This window comes from Lynx canadensis, chromosome D2 (genome assembly GCF_007474595.2).
Source record: "Lynx canadensis isolate LIC74 chromosome D2, mLynCan4.pri.v2, whole genome shotgun sequence".
NCBI lineage: Eukaryota > Metazoa > Chordata > Mammalia > Carnivora > Felidae > Lynx > Lynx canadensis.
Window position 1 is genome coordinate 53,480,638 of NC_044313.2, and position 20,627 is coordinate 53,501,264.

General features: G+C 40.3%; 2 protein-coding genes across 14 annotated transcripts in view; both read left to right on the forward strand.

The window, feature by feature from the left end:
- The window catches only part of PPP3CB (protein phosphatase 3 catalytic subunit beta), a 58,583-nt gene extending 56,849 nt beyond the window's left edge, over positions 1–1,734 (forward strand). For all 8 annotated transcript variants that reach the window (XM_030334382.1, XM_030334386.1, XM_030334383.1 and 5 more), the window contains one exon: positions 114–1,734. In XM_030334382.1, coding sequence (XP_030190242.1) covers positions 114–292 — 179 coding nt within the window. In that variant the 3' untranslated portion in view covers positions 293–1,734. The remainder of the gene's footprint in view (positions 1–113) is intronic.
- A 2,128-nt stretch (positions 1,735–3,862) lies between these two features.
- The window catches only part of LOC115527024 (annexin A7), a 51,420-nt gene continuing 34,655 nt past the window's right edge, over positions 3,863–20,627 (forward strand). The window contains exons 1-8 of one of the 6 annotated variants that reach the window (XR_003972829.2): positions 3,863–4,021; positions 9,337–9,580; positions 9,855–10,010; positions 11,041–11,165; positions 11,365–11,931; positions 12,265–12,358; positions 12,949–13,294; positions 19,964–20,284. Coding sequence is in view for 2 of the 6 variants with exons in the window: in XM_030334376.1 (XP_030190236.1) it covers positions 4,006–4,021; positions 9,337–9,580; positions 9,855–10,010; positions 11,041–11,165; positions 11,365–11,931; positions 12,265–12,358 (1,202 nt within the window). In the remaining 4 variants the exon portion in view is untranslated. Of the gene's footprint in view, positions 4,022–9,336; positions 9,581–9,854; positions 10,011–11,040; positions 11,166–11,364; positions 11,932–12,264; positions 12,359–12,948; positions 13,295–19,963; positions 20,384–20,627 lie in introns of those variants that run through there. The other 5 variants (XM_030334376.1, XM_030334377.1, XM_030334380.1 and 2 more) reach the window with 5 other exon arrangements.

Sequence of the window (20,627 nt, forward strand, 5' to 3'; positions counted from 1 at the left end):
TAAATGTTGCTACATACAGCTAATTTCTTTCTTCTTAAAAATCATTAATTATGTTTTTGAAATCTCAGAAATGTTTTTCAATTACTGACTTATCAAATTTGCATTTTGTTAAGCAATACGAGGATTCTCTCCACCACATAGAATCTGCAGTTTTGAAGAGGCAAAGGGTTTGGATAGGATCAATGAGAGAATGCCACCCCGGAAAGATGCTGTACAGCAAGATGGTTTCAATTCTCTGAACACCGCACATGCCACTGAGAACCACGGGACTGGCAACCATAGTGCCCAGTGACCCACGGCTTCCCAGGGACTCTCACATCTCGGGCCCCAAATGGACAGATCACCCCCAGGATCTGGAGGGGTCGGCCAAGCTGACTGTAAATGTCACAGTCCCTCTGGAGAAACCATTGTGCTTTTGAGACCCCAGCCCCCTTCCTGGATGGAGGCTTGAGGGCCCTGGGACATGCTGTACTATCTGATAAGATTGGGTCATCGCTGCCAAGGTGGAGAGCAGTGAGCAAGGGGCTTGGGGCAATTTCCAGTGGAGGGCAACTACACCTCCATTTATGCTTGTGGTTCACACATTTAAGTTTACAAATGAGATTTCTTTTTCCCCTCAGTAGAATTAGATTTTGTTTTTTAACCATGACTTCAAATGCAATCCTAAGAGCTAATGTGGACTTTTTTTTCTCATGAAATGTCTTTAAAGGATGAATTAGCATGGTCTTAAAATACATTTCTGAGGTTGCTAAGCTGTATTTTGAATTATGGGCAAAATGCTGAGAAACCCAGTTGGCATTTAAACAAAATGCTGACCTCAGGTCTATAGTTCTTAAATGTGGCTAATTCTGTAATATAGTCTTGGTATTTTTCAATTATGAATGCATAACCTATTTGTAGGCAGACTCTCTTACTTGAACACAAATCCAAAAACTAATTTAGAATCTTTTTTGCCCAGATCTTTTGAAATTTACACCCCAGAGATTTAAGAAGAAAACCTCTAAATTTCAAAATTATGAAGAATTACAGAATTACTCATTTAAGGTACTTTAAAAGAAGTTTGTACATTGTCAACGTAAATTTTACTTCAAATCATGTCTGTAAAACTTGACGTATTTTGTGTATGCATGTTTTCATTTTGCAAATATTTAATATATAGACCTATGATGTACAGGTACGACATGTATAGGTTACCTAGATGTTATGAGAAATTTTAGTTTATTGTGAGTACTCAAGTTGCTTAAATAGCCACCAGGGTGATTTGCTGCTGGCTTTCTATCATTTTTATGTTTTGATGCAAAGGAAATTTTAAAAATGTTCTGGAAGTGTTTTTGATTAAGCAATGCAGCATAGAAGCAATGGTTCTGTTCAATCATTCAGATGTTAGTGGAAGCATAAAAGTCAAGATTGCATGTTGAACATTTTCCTTTGATAGTTACAGAACTGCTTGGTTAAACTAAATGGAACCATGTGCTAATTTTTCACAATTATTGACCTGTATTGATTGCCACTGTAGTTTGATATTTCCCTTTACTTTGGTGGCCTGCTTCCCTCATGCCCTGGAATACAACTCAGAGCTCCAGGCAGCGGAACCATCTATTGTTTTGTTTGCCAGAAAGTGCACCCTGTATGGTCTCCTGTCTAAGTTGGAAATATTATGCATGTGCAGGACTATTCGAGTATTTTATAAACAGTAGCACACAATAAATTCCATGCATGGGCCGCTGCTCCTATCTCTGTGTTGGGTTTTATTTGGAAGATGTAGTCTGATTTGACCTCGTGCAAATCAGAAAATTCTGTTAACAGAACTGGTATATAGCCTTCAGAGAAGATTATCTCGTGGATAGTTCATGATAATTTGATGAATTAAATTCTTATCTTCATAAATTTTGCTTTTTTTTTTTTTTTAACTTTGGTTACCTTTGTCTTACATGAGCATTAGTAATTGAGCACTAGAGGACTTTGGGTGCCTATTATAGGCCTTCTAAATCTTATATTTAAAATCACTATTTCATTTGACTTTTCATTGAAAGAAAATGTTATTATCTAGAATTTTGTTACAGTTGTATTGGGAACTTATTGGGTGTTTTAACAGTAAGAAAAAGGATATTCATGATACTGCATTTTCTTGCCATCATATTCCTTCTTTGCCATAATCAAAATAGTATGGAATTTTGCACATTGAGGGAAATTAGGATATTGCTCAACATTTTATAATGTAATCATATGGTAACCTTATTACAGTTTTCAACAATAAATATAATGATACACATTAGAAAGCATTAATTTAAATTGAAATGTGTATACTCGCCTAATTTCAGGTAACAAACAGAACTCAAATTGATGATTATTACAGCTTCTAGTTGCTGTATTATCAACTTAACACACATACCAGTCCATGAGCTACCCTTAAAGTTGCTATGCACTGCATACCTTAAAGGTTCTTCTTGATGTTACTGTTTTTATGAAAACTGTGCATCTCTAAATTAAGAGCTTAACTACAATATCAGGTACCAGGAACTCCGCCCTTAGATTCATCACTGGGGGGAATCATGGGTAAACGTAAAACATCATTAGCAAACTAGAATTATGGGTTGATAGTAAAAATTAAAAAGAGGAAGAAAGTAAGAGAAAGGAACAGAATTCAGAAAAAGTGGTATACGTTAAGAGTGGTAGAAAAATCACCCAGTGCCTCACCTACCACTTTGTACCTGTTGAATAGGAACCTCTTTCTAGTCTTTCTTCAGAACTATGAACGATAGAAGTATTTTTTAAGGTTTCACAGTGAACCATGAAAGCATTTTTAAGGCTTTTTAAAAAATGTAACTCATGGGGCACTGGGTATCTCAGTCAGTTAAGCCTCCGACTTTGGCTCAGATCACGATGTCATGGTTTGTGAGTTTGAGCTACGCATTGGGCTCTGTGCTGACAGTGTGGAGCCTGCTTGTGATTCTCTCTCCTTCCCTCTGTCTCTGCCTTTCCCTCCACTTTCTTTCTATCATAAAATAAAAATAAATAAAAAAATAAATGTAATTCATGATGAAAGCAAACTGAAAAGTTCAGATCTTTCTAAATTGTAAATTTAAATGTCTGCCAGAGCTAGTAGCTATGATGGTAAAATATAAATTAATATTCAATATCAGTTTTTTCTTTATTTTATATTCCTTTGTAGTCAAAGATGACACTCCTGAGTTAGAAAAGACCATCTCTCAGGGTGCCTGGGTGGCTTGGTTAAGCGTCCAACTTTGGCTCAGGTCATGATCTCATGTTTTGTGAGTTCGAGCCCCACGTGGGACTCTGTTGCTGACAGCTCAGAGCCTGGAACCTGCCTCGGATTCTGTATCTCCCTCTCTCTCTGCTCACACTCTGTCTCTGTCTCTGTCTCTCTCTCTCTCAAAAATAAACATTAAAAAAATTAAAAGAAAAGACCACCTCTCACTTCTTGTGCCTTCTGTTGTTCAGCTAATATTAACAGAACTCATAACCTTTAAATGTTCTGCCAGTTGATTTGAAATAGACCTGAAACATTTGCTTAAAATGAATTACTCCCATTTTACTCAGGATTTTTGCCTATTGCAACTGATTTTCTTTTGTCCACGGCTGTTCTGAATAATGTCATGTAAATGCATCCTTAACACTTTTCTTCCACCTTAGCTGCTTTCAGTTTGCTTCCTATAGTCTGGAGTTCCTTAAGAATCCATTTTCAGGGTGTCTGAGTGGCTCAGTCGGTTGAGCGTCCAGCTCGGCTCTGGTCATGATCTCATGGTTCGTGGGTTCAAGCCCCACATCGGGCTCTGTGCTAACAGTTCAGAGCCTGGAGCCTGCTTCAGATTCTGTCTCCCTGGTCTCTCTCTGCCCTTCCCCTACTTGTGCTGTCTCTCAAAAATAAACTTAAAAAAAAAATTTTTTTTTTTAAGGAATCCATTCTCTGCATCTGTTCATGTATAGATTTTTGATTTACCACATTCCAGGACCTCCCTGCAAGTTGTTCTGTTCCCCAGTTTGATGATCACAGAGGCAGGTAAGTGACATATAGCTGGGGCCAGATGTAAGCAGAAAGTTAGGTCTTGCAGTCATATAGGACCATTGTCCTAATAACTTACGATAGACTCTGGAGCTTGGTAAATGAAAAGGAGCTAGGAATGTATAATTAAATCCCTTGGATCAGTATTCATTATAGGAAGGAATGAGAAGATGTTTGAATTGATTCTTTTATATTTTCTGTTCCTAGAAGTAGAATGCATTTTTAGTAATATTTTGATTTTGCTTATTTTATTCCTCTTCTTATTCACTCTTTTGAAATAAATGGAGTGTGCCCGATGTGACATTCACTCAGAAAGTACCTTGCTTTCCTTTCAGAGAAAGTGAATTTTACAAATTAATTTTGTTTCCCCTACAATTGATTTTCTTCTATACCATTAAAAGACCATTTCTATTCTTCTTTCTTGGGTATTACATTTGTACTTAATATACAAATTAATTATATTAATCATTGTGTTTGAGCAGTGTTGTTAGGCTAAAAGGGACTTTGGGCTTGGGGTAACTCTTCCTGGGTCTGGATTAACATCCAGAACTCCAGGAGTTCCCACTGCTCTGAGCTAGTGCCTCCCTTTCCAACCAACTAATGACTTCTGAACTAATCTTAGGTGTTTTTTGTTTGTTATTGTTTGTTTGTTTTTCTGCCACTGTGGACTAAGAGCATAAATGCTGCCTTAGTAAGAGAGGTTAAAGAAGCAATAGGTTTCATCTTTCCTTAGCCTGACTGGCCTTTGGTGAGTTTGGGTGTGTTGACAGCATAAATACTGAGCCATCTTGGCAGACAAGGAAGGTCAGAAAGAGAGAAGTCAATGGGCAGGGGGCCACGTCCCTCCTTGCCTCGTTAGGGAGAATTCAGCGTTGTCTGTCTGGTTGGCAGGGTATACCTAATCACAGAGACGCAGCATTTCAGCAGTTTGCAAAGGAAAGTGATACGAAGGGACAGCTGCAAGTCAGCCACAGCTTAGATCTGAGGAGATCAAGCATTCGCTTCACTTGGAAGAAAGAGAGAAGGAAGGAAGCCTAGGGCTTAGCAGGGTAAGTTCCTTTCCCTTCAAATCATCTGCTTGCTTAGTTTATAGTTGAGTAAAACATTTATCACCCCAAGGAGTGTTAGCACTGATTAAGCATCTGAATGTGCTTAATAATAGTGACCCTAATGGATTCCTCCTTTTCGCTTTCTCTTTCCTAACTCCTTTTGAGGATCCCCAATGACTAGCATCACTCTCCCCTTTCCCTGCCTCCCCAAAGATGTTTTCTGTTTGCTGGTGAATTAGAGAAAATTACATAGGTCTTCCTGGTCTGGAGATAGCGAGAAGATACTGTAGTAGGTGAAACTTGAGGCTTTTGGTGGTGAGGGAGAAGGATGGGAGACCTGGTCTGGGAATAGGCTAATATTTAGCGAATTTGGAGATGAAGGATAATAGTTTTTCTAGACCGTCCAGTTCATGTCTCCTTTTTAGTCCTTGGTGTTGGTGTTTTCTCTTTTATATACGGAGAATAAATTAGAGCCCAAGCCACTGGGGGCAACTAGAAAAAAGGTGATTCCTTGCTAGGTGACATAGACTCTGATCTCTGGAAAATTCTGAAAGCTCATTATATGTAATTCTTTCCAACTTCTCCCTTGTCCTCTATGTTTTTTGCCTTTGTTTCTCTCAGTCCCATCCCTCCCCTCAAACTTGGAGGATCCTGGGACTCTGTGCAGAAAAGTTAGAGCCAAGGAAGCTGGGTCTGGGCCTGGGGTACACAAACTCAGACATGAGCTTCACGTAGATGCAAATGCAAGGACCTGGCTTCTCATTCCCACCTTCTTACCTTCCTGCCAGAAATTTAGTTAGTTTGTATCATGAGCCCATTCTAGACATAGAGGAAACTCTCAGGGATTTCATCGCCCCACTCCTCCTCAAACTGTGATTCCTTCACTTCCCAGTGAGTTCAGTCAACTTCTAGAGAGCCAAGAGTTAGTCTTCCTTTCAAGAAGGATCTCTTTGGGGGCGCCTGGGTGGCGCAGTCGGTTAAGCGTCCTACTTCAGCCAGGTCACGATCTCGCGGTCCGGGAGTTCGAGCCCCGCGTCGGGCTCTGGGCTGACCGCTCAGAGCCTGGAGCCTGTTTCCGATTCTGTGTCTCCCTCTCTCTCTGCCCCTCCCCCATTCATGCTCTGTCTCTCTCTGTCCCAAAAATAAATAAAGTTGAAAAAAAAATTTAAAAAACAAAATAAGTAAAAAAAAAGAAGGATCTCTTTGGAAAGGCAGATAAGTGAGGCAATACATTTCTTGTCTTAATTGGCTTCCATTGCAGAAGGCTTTTAGTTGAACATCAGGAATATATATTTATTAATCCTGGGATTTAAGACCCTTGACTTATATCAGAACAAAGATAATTTTTCTCCATACCTGTAAAGAAAAGATGAATCCATTCTTTCAAGGTTCAAAAAGGTGTTTTCTTGCCTGAGGAGGCTGGGTAGGTAGAGCAGATGAATGCTTCTAAAGTTGCAATGATTCTGGAAATGTGATGAGAATGTGTGGTGATTAAAAGTGGAGGGAAGATTCAGGTCACTTGTTGGAAATGGGGTACTCAGGTGTGAAGGCATCCTTTAGTAAAGGGACCCTTAAATCTTAAAATAATCTACCACCTTCAGGTCTAATTTCTTCTGTATTAGTGAGAATGTAGAATGCAGATGAGCTTAGCTATCTCTGTTCTTTGGACTCTGAAAACATCCATTTATCTGTGGTATGAGGGGAGAGATTACATAAGTGGAATGAAAGGAGGGGAAAGAAAGTACAAAAGAAAATACAAATTAGTTCCCTCATTAACTGAGGACAGCAGTTTGCAAAAAGCCGTGTCATAAGATAATAGCTTTTCTTTTTTTTAAGTTTCAATTTTAATTCCAGTTAGTTACAATGTTATGTTAGTTTCAGGTGTACAGATAATAGATTTTAGTGGATGATTCTGGGAGGTTTTTGTTTGTTCTGCCACCTACACTTCATCTGAATGATGATTCTAGAGTTTTTTTCCTAACAAATCTGGTCCAGAAGGAGTAAATGTCAGACTATTTTTGTAACAAAACATGATCCCTGATTTGAACTTTAAAAGTTACCTTATTCATAGTAAAACCAACCACTGTCAGCCTTTTTATCCTCTGCCATTTCCCTGTCCCTGGAGGCAGTTAATTGGAAAGTTAGTATTTAGATTCTCAATCTCTACAGGTACCTTTCTTTTTTATTTTTTAATTGAGATGAAATTCACAACATAAATTAATCCTTTTAAAGTGAGCAATTAAATGGCATGTCCTACATTCACATGGTTGTGCAACCACCACCTCTATCTGGTTCCAAAACATTTTCATCATCCCAAAAGAAAACCTCATAACCAGGGGTGCCTGGTGGCTCAGTTGGGTAAGTGTCTGACTCTTGATTTTGGCTCAGGTCGTGATCTTACAGTTCCATGGGTTTGAACTCCAAGTTGGGCTCTGCACTGAGAGAGCCTGCTTGGGATTCTTTCTCTCCCTCTCTCTGTCCCTCCCCTACTTGAGTGCATGCTCTCTTATGCTCTCTTACGCTCTCTCTCTTTTTCAAAATAAATAAACTTAAAAAAAAAAAAAAAAAGGAAACCCCATAACCATTTAGCAGTTACTCCCCATTCCTCTTCCACCCAGTCCCTGGCAACCAGGAGTTGATTTCTGTCTGTGGGTTTACCTTTCCTCGATATTTCATATAAATGAAATCCTATAACGTGACCTTTTGACTTCTTTCAGTTAGCATAATGCTTTTGAGGTTCATCCACATTGTAGCATATTATCAGTACTTCATTTCTTTTTATGGTGTCATATCTAAGAAATTGCCAATCCATATTATGACCTTTTCCCTTTGTGTTCTTCTAAGACTTTATAGTTTTAGTTCTTAATGTTTATGTTATACTTATAGTCAAACTCAAATCATTCTATTTCATTAATTTCTAGAGTGTTCCCATCTACATTTCTATGCTCATGCTCTTCTCTGTGCTAAGAATTCCTTTTTTTATCTCATGTATTCAAAGAATTACCATCGGTCTATTTTGACTGCTACCTGCTTTATAAATTCTTCCTACAGCTAACCAACTAAAGAGACTCTTCTGATTTCCCACTAGTGCTTTAGTTTCACTTACAGTATTTATATACTGCCTTATGTTATGATTTACATTTGATCCCTCTACAGGACATCTAGATGTTGAGTATATTTTTCATATTTGTTTCCATTATTTTATGAGTGATTATATATGTTTAGCAATAAATATTTGTTGAGTGAATGCATGTTTTTATTTTTCCCAATATAGTTCCTTTTGTTTACTCAACAATTGTAGAAGGAATGGGAGAAGACAAGCCAAGAAAGGAGAATATCACAGAGTTCCTGCTAGGTAGTGGGTGGGTGCAGGATCAGTTCTACTTCAAAATTCGCCTCTTTAGGAAAGTTTCTTCATAATTTTTTATAACTTGCTTTGACTATATAACTCTTAGCATAGTGATGCTGATTTTGTGTTGCGTTTAATTTCTTCCTCTGGGTCTGTTGCTTACAACTGTGATGATGGGTTTTCTAAAATGAATGTTTTATTTCCCCAACTAAGTGAAATTGACTAATTCTCCAATTAGCTGGTAGTTTTGGACAACCAAAACTTTTGTTTGCTTTTTTCTCTCTTTTGATTTTTTTTCTCTCTTTTTGAAATCAAGAGTCAGACACTTACCCGACTGAGCCACCAGGCACCTCTGGTTATGAGGTTTTCTTTTGGGATGATGAAAATGTTTTGGAACTAGATAGAGGTGGTGGTTGCACAACCATGTGAATGTAGGACATGCCATATTATTGCTCACTTTAAAAGGATTTTTTATTTTTTAAAAGGATTATACGAATAATATATAAATATATTCTAACTATTCAAGAGTCAAATATCACAGATAGGTCTAAAATTCCTTTTGATTAACCCAGTTCCTGTCCCATTACTTCTTTCCGTCCTCAGTGTTAATCACTGTTACTGGTTTTACATGAGACCTGGCAGACCTTTTCCTGTGCATTTCCTTACATATGTATTTAAATTTTATATAGAACTTAATATGTAACACATATATGTATAATTATGTTCATATATAATTATTTCCCTGCTGTTTTTTTATAATCGCCTATGGTGATCAATAATCAGTAGATACCAAATAAGTCTTACAGATACCTAGGTCTGAGAGACTAGAATGAGAAGTGAAAGGTCAAACATATGAAAACACATCATATGTGACCAACTTGCAAAGTTTCATTCCATATCTGTTCTGTGTATAGTCCCCAGGTATCAGTGGACAGCCATGGCTCCAAGATCTCGGAAGCGAAGGCACAAGAAACCCCCTTCATCAGTGGCTCCCATGGTTGTGACCCCATCCACAGTTGTGACCCCTGTGCCTCTGACCCTCTCAAAACCTGACCCTAGCATTGATGCACTTGGCTTCTTCTCCTTGGAAAATAATGTTCCTGGCCTATCTCAGCTAATCCTTCAAAAGCTAAGCATGAAAAGCTATGAAGAATACAAGTGAGTGACTCGCTCTATGGAAGAATAATATCTCTAGTAGAACTGATTTTAGAAGGCAAAGAGGGAATATAGCTTGGAGAATATGGGGCATTTACAATGAGGGAGTCTCTCATCCTGACTTCTGTAAGTTTTATTACTATAGAAGAAATATAATTTGCTTATGTGAGAAATAGTGGGAGCAGATGGAAATATATTGGAGGCAAGGTATAGGTCATGAAAGATTTTGGAGATAACTCTTTCCTATTGCCACTTATTCACCGTGCCATTTCTGCAGGTTGGTGCTAGATGGGGGTGCTTCTGTATCAGGCTTTGGATTTCGATGCCCTCAAGAAATGTTCCAGAAGATGGAGGACACATTCCGATTCTGTGCTCACTGTAGAGCTCTCCCTAGTGGTCTTTCAGACTCCAAGGTCTTACGGCAGTGCAAAAGGTGACTAGTTGGGGACTAAATGGGGAGTCATCCTGAAATGATCCTATTCTAAGACTTCCTTGCAGGAGGAAAGGTCTAAGAGTTTTCAAAGTAACTTAAGGCCCACTCATTTTGTGTGATCCAGGCCACAGAAAGATTAGAAAAGGATTGGGCTCCTTCTTATTTTGGGTATTATGGGGAGGTCAGACAGATTATGGTACAATAGTTCCCCCCCACCCCCACCCCACCTGCAGTTTGCTTTCTGTGGTTTCACTTATCCATGGTCAACCACGGTCTGGGAGCAGATGATCCTCCTCTGACTATTGTCAAAAAGTCATTAGTAGTGTAATACTGTGTTGCAGTGCTTATGTCATTCATCTCACTTCATCTCATCATGTAGGCATTTTATCATCTCACATTATCACAAGAAGAAGGGTGAGTACAATACAGTAAGATCTTTTGAAAGAGAGACCACTTTCGTATAACATTATAGTATATTATAATTGTCTTATTGTTAATCTCTTACTGTGCCTAATTTATAAATTTTATCATAGATACATATGTATGTATGTATGTATAGGAGGAAACAGTATATACAGGGTTTAGGTCATCCGTGAGTTCGGTATCCATTGGGGATCTTGGAACATATTCCCTTTGGATAAGGGGGGACGACTGTATAATCTTCTTTACCTCCCTCCTCTTGAGTACGCAAGGTATAAGATCATTATCTCTTCTGGGGAGTTGAGCCATATCTGTGATAATAGGGCAGCTGCAAACTCCTGTTACTTATTTTTTCTGTAAGTGATGTAAAAAGTGAGTTGTCCCAGATATAGACTGAAGTGTCACTCTAACCCAAGAGAATAATTACATTCCTAGTCTCTCATGCCTCCCCTCCCAAATATAATCTCCAAATTTAGTGCATCAGTTGTCACTCCTCTCCTTACCTTCCTTATCCAGTGATCTTTCTTCCTAGGTGCAGGAATATCAGTTTCCTTCCCCTGACATACCTTTGAGGTATAGGAACATCTGTTTCTGGGGCTCATTCTTTCAGGTGCAGAAATGTCTATTACTGTGGTCCAGAGTGCCAGAGGTCAGACTGGCCAGCACACAGGAAGGTTTGTCAAGAGCTGCGTCTTGTAGCTGTGGACCGTCTCATGGAATGGCTCCTAGTCACAGGTGAAGTGATAGTGTTGGAGAACTCTGATATAGTGGTCATAATTGGTTGTACTTGGAGAGGGAGATGAAAGCATGTTGTTAGAAGGAAAAAATGAGAAACTGAGTGGGGCACTCCTGGTCACAAGTTGGGAGAGTACACTTGGAAAGAATATTGAAGCCAGGAAAGGATTATGTCATTCTTATTTCTTCTTTCCTACAGGTGCTTTTGTCCTACCTTCAGGGCCTTGGCCATGCCTGGCTGAAGCTGTACAGGGCTGGGATACCTGGTTTTCTATGCGGCATTTACAGCTAGATGCTACACTGGATGCTGTGCTAGGTAGTCATGCCATGACCACCCTGTGGGCCAGCGTAGGACGGCCAAGGCCAGACCCAGATGTCTTGCAGGGCTCTTTGAAGCGGCTGCTGACAGATGCCCTCTCACGACCCTTGACACTGGGCCTTGGGCTTCGGGCCTTGGGGATAAATGTTGGGAAGATTGGGGGAAGCACAGTGCATGTGGTTGGTGCTTCCCACGTGGAGACATTCCTCACTCGCCCTGAGGACTATGATGAGCTTGGCTACATGTTTCCTGGACACCTTGGCCTCCGTGTGATCATGGTGGGTATAGACGTATCTGCTGGCTTTACACAGAACCCCTCAACTCCCATCCTGGAACCTGGCACAGTTCAGCTTAGTGGCCATAGAGGCCTCTATCATGACTTCTGGGAGGAGGAGGTAGAGACTGGGCGGATAGCCCATCCAGATTTGGTGGTGACATTCCATCCAGGTAAGAATCATTTAGGGGAATACTGGGTGGCTTTTCTGGGAATTTTCTATCCTGACTCTTGTATCGTCTATATTTGGAATCCCATTCATTTGGTCAGCTTAAACACAATATGATGACAACTTTGGTTGATCATTAGCCATTTGTGCTATGCCCGGGTTCAGAATTTTCCACTGAAGAACCTGGGGTAGATGATGATGGTAAATGAGCATTGGAGGTGAGCAAGGTGAGGAGAAAGGTGAACACAATTAAAAAAAAAAAAAGTATCTTGCTTAGGCCCTACTTCAGCCTTTCCCCTCTCTATATCCATTTCTATTTTTGTTGTTTTTTCCATAGGTTTCCATGCTTCCCCAGACTTAATGGAGGCTTGGCTGCCCACCCTCTTGCTACTTCGTGATTATGAGATCCCTACATTGATCACTGTTTACAGGTTTCAACTTCCTCCTATTTTTGATATATCCCTGACTCACTCAACACCTCTCTTTAAATTTTTAATGTTTATTATTCATTTTTGACAGAGAGAGAGAGAGACAGAGCGCGAGGGGGGGGAGGGGCAGAGAGAGAGGGAGACACAGAATCCGAAGCAGGCTCCAGGCTCTGAGCTCTGAGCTGTCAGCACAGAGCCTGATGTGGGGCTTGAATTCATGAACCGTGAGATCATGACCTGAGAGAAAGTCAGATGCTTAACTGACTGAGCCACCCAGGCACCCCTCAACACCTCCCTTTATATAGATGAGCTCATTTCTCTCCCCTTTGCTCATCTTCTATCTTCTGGTGAGGATTTTCTTCCTTTCCACACTTGGCTTTCTAATCCCCTTAGAACCAAGTCCTATGCTAGTTAATCAGGTGATTAGTGAGACATTTGGTAGGAAGGGATATCCCCTCGCCTAAACCATCCTTAGGTAATTTTGGGGATTAATGAGTACAGAAGCATCAAGTTCTGAGAAATTTCTCTCCTTTGTTTCTCATAATTAGCACAGCATTTTATTATTATTATTTTTTTTTATCTGTCTCCCATAGCCATCAGGAATTGGCAGCCTCATTACAGATTCTGGTGGACTTGGATACAAACATCACCGCCTATGGAGCTAACCCTTTTGCATCCCTCAAACCTGAACAGGTCTATTCCAACCCCAACAAGCAGCCAGTATACTGCAATGCCTATTATATCATCTTTCTTGGAAGTTCCTGCCAGTTGGATAGGAGGCAACTGGAAGAAAAAGTAGATGGTGGAGTTTAAATAGCTGACCCAGATTCTGACTGGATTTCTAGAAAATGGGGAGGTTGTAATGAAATTACTCTGCTGATGTCAGGTTGTTGCCGACTTTGAAATCCACTATGTCCTAAACCTCATTCACTTGTCCAGGTAAAGATTCTCAGCTGAATGGGAGTTCTGTGTGATGTGATTCATTTCTAAGAGGTTAGCCATAAATAGCTTCTAGAGACAGGATTCTAGATTTAATACATGGCAAGAGGCCCTGGTATGTCTTTCCAGCCTAGAATTCCTAATAGTTCCCTTTGTGAGAAAGTTTTACCTTGAATCAGATGGTGTAAAGGAGAAGAATGACACCTCATTCTTTTGGAAAAGACTTTCTTGTTACCCAGAAATCTTGGCTAAAAAATGGAGAGGTGTTAACAACTTGAAGTGGTACACGAATGGGCAAGTCAGAGAAGCGGTTGGGAACGTGGGAGAAGTTGTAAGGATTGGTATGTTGTTCGATTTCCTGGCTTTCTCTAGATAAATATCTTATTTTCTTCTTTTCTATTGGGCTCTTCTCACCCTAGAGTAGCTTTTTGCTTGGTGTTATATTTAAATATCCCAGGGTATCTCAGGCTTTAGTTGAATGTACTGGAGTTATTTGTTATTACCTAGTCTATACCATAATAAACTCAGTTTGGGGCTTCTTGTTGTATCCTTTTTCCTATTCACTGGCAAGTATTACTTGTCTACTCACAATACCTCAAGACTTGAGGTTTCTCTTTTGCTAAAAGAGTTGTTAACACCAGCTCTCTGGGCCTGCTACTCTGCCACTTCCCATCTCATGCCATCCTTCTCTTATCACATTCTCAAGATGAGGATTTTCCTTAAATAGTCATTCCTACGACCTTGCCATGACCTCAGCCTCCCACCCCCAGCCCTAACACATGCATATACATTCTTATTGCCCACTCTGTGAGGGGTAATATTAGAATTCACATATTCATTCAAAGTATGAAGTTAGTACCTACCGTGTGAAAGGTACTGCATTACAGCTTTGGAGAGTTACAAAGGTGAATGAGAGATGGACCTTATTTTTAACCTAGGAAGGGAAGTAATACATATACATAGATAATCTCTATTATAAGATGTGATACGGAATAAGAACCATGAGAGAGGCCTGTACTCCTAAGGTAATAGAGTGAAAAGAGAGATCACTAAGTGAATAGTGAAGCTCTTGTGAAGTAGAATTTTATTAAACAAATGGAGGGCAGGTCATTTCAGATGGAAGGAATAAGAGTTAAGCAGAAAAGAATAGGAGATATTTTAGGGTACATTGGGGGATTAGTATAAATTTAGTCTGGAAGGTATATTGAGACCAGATTATAGAAGGAGCATTGCTTACTGGTCAGTTTTAGATTTACATAGATCTGAGTATGAATCCTGGAGCAACTACCAAATATGTTTGTGTCTGTGGGAAAGCTAAACTTCTCTAAGTTTCCTTAATTTCCTCATCTGTAAAATTGGGATGATGCCTAGTATTAAGTTACATTAAGAGTTAAATGAAAATGTTTACAAAATTGGAAGACTCACACATTCCAATTGCAAAATTCTACAAAGCAGTAGTAATCAAGACAGTGTAGTACTGGCCTAGGATAGATATATGGATCAATGAAATAGAATTGAGAAGCAAGAAATTCTTAACATTTTTGATCAATTGATTTTTGACAAGAGTGACAAAATAATCCAATGGGAAAAGAACAGACTTTTTAACAGACAGTGCTGGAACAACTGGATTCCACATGCAGAAGAATGAAGTTGGACGCCCCCTCCACACACACACAACATAAAAAAATTAACTCAAATTGTATCGAAGATGTAAATCACTAAAACTGTACAATTCTTAGAAAAAAACATAGGGGTAAATCTTAATGAAGTTGGATTGGGCAATGGTTTCTTAAATATGACACCAAACGTATAACCGACCAAAATAAAAATAGATAAATTGGACTTTATTAAAATTAAAAACTAGTGAAAAAGGCACCACCAAAAAAGTGTAAAGAATGGGAGAAAATATTCATAAATCATATATCTGATAATGGACTAATATCCAGAATATATATAAAGCAATGTTACAACTCAATAAAAGAACAAATAACCCAATTAAAAAATGGGCAGGGGCACCTAGGTGGCTCAGTGGGTTAAGTGTCTGACTTTGGCTCAGGTCATGATCTCACTGTTCATGAGTTTGAGCCCTGCTTTGGGCTCTCTGCTATCAGCGTGGAGCCTGCTTTGGGTCCTCAGTCTCCCTCTCTTTCTGCCCCTCCCCTGCCTTTCTCTCTCTCTCTCTCTCTCTCTCCCCCTCCCTCAAAAATTAAAAAAAAAAAAAAAATGGACAAATGATCCAAATAAATATTTCTCCAAAGAATATATACAAATGATCTGTAAACACATGAAAATATGCTTAACATCTTTAGTTATCAGGAAATACAAGTCAAAACCATAATGAAATGGCACTTCATCCACTAGAATGGCAGTAATAAAAAAGAAAACAAGTATTGTGATGTAGAGAAATTGTAACCCTTATACACTTATGGTGGGGATACAAAATGGTGCAGCTATTTTGGAAAACAGTCTGGCAGTAACTCCCCAAGAAGTTAAATTTTGAGTTACCATTTGATCCTGTAATTCTGCTCCTTGGTATGTACCCATGAGAAATGAAACCATGTATACAAACTGCCATAGCAGCATTATTCATAATAACCAAAAGATAAAAATCCAAATGTCCATCAATTTATGAATGGTAAATAAAACGTGTGTCCATGTAATGAAATGTTTGGGCTTAGAAAGGAATGAAGTACTTATTCATGCTACAATGTAGATGAACCTTGAAAACATGTTCATTGATGTTCATGTTAAGTGAAAGTCACAAAGACCATATGGTATATGAGTGCATTTATAAGAAATGTCTAGAGTAGTCAAATCTATGAAGACAAAGTAGATTAGTGGCAGCATACAGATGAGCAGGATGAGGGTATTGGGGTAATGGCTAAAAGGTATGGATTTTATTTTGCGGGTGATATAAATGTTCTAAAATTGATTGTGGTGATGGTACAGCTCTGCGAATATATTAGAAACCATTGAATTGGACACTTTACATGAGTGAATTATATCTTCATAAAGCTGTTACCAAAAGCATTTTTTTAATCTTAGAGAATATAAAAAAATTGTTAAGTGCTTAACACAATGCCCTAGCACATGGTTCATACTTAATAAATGGTAGCCATTGTTGAATCCATACCACTTTAATTTTACACAGTAACAAACAGATTGAGTTAGCAATACTGTATGAGTACTGATTTGACAAGGAAAAACCAGTTGGATACATCATGAGAGGAGATAATGCAGGTGCCAGCTGAGGTGATAGTAGGCATGGAAAGGAAGAGGTAATTTCTAACAAGTAAATAGTGACATTTTATAGATAAAGCATGAAAGTAAAATCTATAGGGTTTGGTTACTGATGGTGATGGATGAAGTGTGTTATATCTATCAGAATCACCTCAGGAGACAGAAACCACACAGTAATAAATGAGACAAAAATTTCCAACTTACTAGCTGGTGGTGATAGTGCATAAAAGTCTAAATGCCTAGCTTCATACTAAATGCTGAGAAATCTAAAATGGCTTCTGCCCTTAGAGTGTTTACAGTTTAATAGAAGACTGACATAAAAAGAGCAATATAATAGAGTTGTATTTTCTAACTCAGCAAATGAAATGAAAAAAAATTGCATTTTTAAAAATGTATTTACTTTGAGAAAGTGAGCAAGCAAGTGTGCATGCTAGCGGGGGAGGGACAGAGAGCAAGGGAGAGAGAGAAAGAATTCTCGGGGCGCCTGGGTGGCGCAGTCGGTTAAGCGTCCGACTTCAGCCAGGTCACAATCTCACGGTCCGTGAGTTCGAGCCCCGCGTCAGGCTCTGGGCTGATGGCTCAGAGCCTGGAGCCTGTTTCCGATTCTGTGTCTCCCTCTCTCTCTGCCCCTCCCCCGTTCATGCTCTGTCTCTCTCTGTCCCAAAAATAAATAAACGTTGAAAAAAAAATTAAAAAAAATAAAAATAAAATAAAAATAAAAGAATTCTAAGCAGACTCCATGCTGGTCAGAGTGAGCCTGGCACGGTGCTTGATTGCATGAAGGGTGAGATCATGACCTGAGCTGAAATCAAGAGTTGGACGCTCAACCAACTGAGCCTCCCAGGAGCCTCCCAAATTTGCATTTTTAAAACTGTATTGAAAATCCCTTAGAATAGCACTACATTGGATTCTGCCACATCCTCATCTCAGCAGGTCTATCAGAGCCATTTTTTCCTCTAGTATTGGACATTAATCTCTGCTTATTTGATCACCAGGTCAAATGTTGGCTTGGGTTTGGAGAGCCCTGTTGTAGTCAAATATTTATTGAACATTTATTACTAGACTCTAGAGATATTCCTATTCTCAATGAGCTTACATTCTAGTAGGGAGGGCAAACGATAGACATACAAAATTTCAGATTCTTTTAAGTGATACAAAGAAAATATAATAGTGTGTAACTGATGGTGGTGTTGGTGGCAATGGTGACTACTAATGCCACAATATTCAGGGAATACCCACCTCTCTGAGGAGATGGATGACATTTGAGATGATGCAGTGGAGAACATTCCTAGTAGAAGCAATAAGTGTGAAGATCGTAAGAATCTCTGATGTGTTTGTGCACAAACCTGGTATGTTTTCCTGGACATAAGGCCACTTTGACCAGAGTTTAATGATTGAGAAAGAAGTTGAAGACGGATGAGATCAGAGAGGTAGGCAGGGGCCAGACTATATAGGGCGTTTCGGACCATGGCCAAGAGTTTGGGTTTTATAATCAAGGGAATGACATGACCCAATTTATTCTTTAGAAAAAACATTTTAGTTCAAGAGTTTCTTAATCTCAGCACTATTGACTTTTGGGATGGAATAATCCTTTGTTGAAGGGGGCTGCCTAGTGCATTGTAGAATGTTTAGTAGTATCCCTGATCTCTACCCATTAGATACTGGTAACACCTTGCCTCCTCTGGTTGTGACAATCAAAAACGTCTCCAGACATTGCCAAATGTCTCCTGGGAGACAAAAATTACTGCTTTAACGGTACAAAAAATTTATTTAAATATTAGACCCTACACAGTGGAATGTTCACATTAGGGGAAGCATACTGGCCCCTATTTCACATGAACTCTGGTCCCTATAATGACCTTCAGAGTTGTTGTTGCTAATTTTTTTTTTAAGATTATATTTTTAGGTAATCTCTACACTCAACAGGTTTTGAACTTAAACCCCAAGATCAAGAGTCACTTGCTCTTCCAACTGAGCCAGATAGGGGCACTTGTTTTTATTAAGTTTATGTGGTTGAATACAAGTAAATTACATGCTCATGCTGGGACTCCGCTGTTCAATATACCACAGTGGACATCTAGATAAGGTCTATTTGGGCACAAAAAAGGGAGTAATTGCTTACCTAAGGGAAAGTAAGGAAAAGGATGAGGTCAGGAAGTTTCTTGAAGCAGGAAGGAGGCATGCGATCTTTGAATTGAATCTTAATAGATTAATAATTGTTAAAAGGCAGGTAGTACTTTCTAGGCAGAGGAAGTATGAGGAAGAGCTCTTTGATCCTAGAGGTACTGTGTGTCAGGAAGGAAGGACAAGTTGAAAGGATGAAGTGAGAAATGTGGTAGGGTCTGAACAGGCTATTGGATATTTGGGCTTATAGCTCAGGAAAATGGGCTGGAAGTAGATTTGAAAAATATCCTCTTAGGGTGATAGTTAAGGCAGAAGGAGAGGTGGGGATGAAATCATCATGGGAATAGTGTGGGACAAAGAAGAGTACAGACAGTCTGGGGCACCTGGGTGTCTCAGTCGGTATAAGTGCCCAACTCTTAGTTTTGGCTCAGGTCATGATCTCACAGTTCATGAGTTGGAGCCCTGTATCAGGCTCTGCACTGGTAACATAGAGTCTCTTTGGGATTCTCTCTCTGCTCCTTCCCTGTTTGTGTGCTCTCTCGCTCTCAAAATAAATATTAAGAAAAAAAAAAAAAAAGCAAGGACCGTCTTCTTAGGGAACACTTAAAATCTGGATGTCTATGTGGGCAGATTGGACAGAGAGGCCCATTATTTGTCAAGTAGGGAGACTGATAGGAACTGGGGAATGAATGCTGGATACCCAGAGTGTTGTGCAGTTTTGTTTAAATTTGGCAGTGACCTTCCTCAAGGACCTCACTTCACTGATGTTTTGGGGCTAAGTATATTTTGCTGTTCCCACTTAAAATTTAATTCACCCTATCCCACCCTTATGAGGAAGCTTTTGGGTAGAAAAGCCTGAAGAGTAGTAAGTTGATGGTGCTCAAACTTAAGGGTGCCCACCTGGAGGGCTTGTTAAACAAATTGCTGGGCTCTGCTCTTAAGAGTATGATTCAGTAGATCTAAGGTGGAGCCCCAAATCTGCATTTCTAAGAAGTTTACTGCTACTGGTGTAGGGACCATACTTTGCGAACCACTGTGAAAGGTAACTGACTGGTTTTGCATCGGGAATAAACTTGCTTAATGACTTTAAGATATTGGTCTGAGCCCTTGAAATCACCTCAAATGTTTAATGCGAGGATTTGTGTTAGATGTTAGGGCTGTAGTGTGAGGGTAGTCTAGAATCACCTAACAACCCATCTGGAGTTGTTTTGATTAATATATCTCGAGTTCTATCTAGACAGAATCCCCAATAAATATTAATTGATTTCATAGGGATCTAATAAAAGACACGGTCTTTATCCTTAGAAGGTCCCAGGGAGGACGGTATATCGGAAGCGGAGAGGCTGCACCTGGCCTCCCAGTCGCGGCCCTTCTCAGCCGCCCGTCACTGAAAAGGCTCCGGGATTCCTCAAAACTGCTGTGATTTGAGAAAGCGCCAATGGGATTGGGGATGGTCCTTGGGACCGAGAAAAGTGATAAAACCGGCTAGTCCACCTGAAGGGAGCGTCTCTTCCCGCAGGTGGAGCTGGGAGGCGCGGACTAAGCGAAAGCGCGAGCCAGGCTGAGCCGAAGCACCGCCCCTCCTGCTCCGGGGGCGTTCCCGGCCGCCGCAGCTCCCCTAACGGGCTGGGGCGGTGGCCGCTGCGCTCCGCCTTCCTGGCCCCGCCCCCGGCTCCATCTTGCTGGCGACCAGTGTTGGGCTGTAACGCTGCTCCCCGGGGTCAGGTGAGCGATGGCGCCCCCTACCCTTCCTGCCCCTGTCCCCCGGGTCACGTCGGTCAGGCCAGCTCTGGGGCTTGCCGTGCGGGAGGTGGCGGGGTCCCGCGTGTATCCCCGCGGTAGGGCTCGGTGGGGGTGCCTGTGGGCCTCCCGGGTGGCGGGCGTCTCGGCGTCTGTGTCTCCGGACCTGGGCTGACCGGTGGGGAGTTCGGGCGGAGGCGCTTTGGGGTGGGATAGGCTAGGCGGCCAG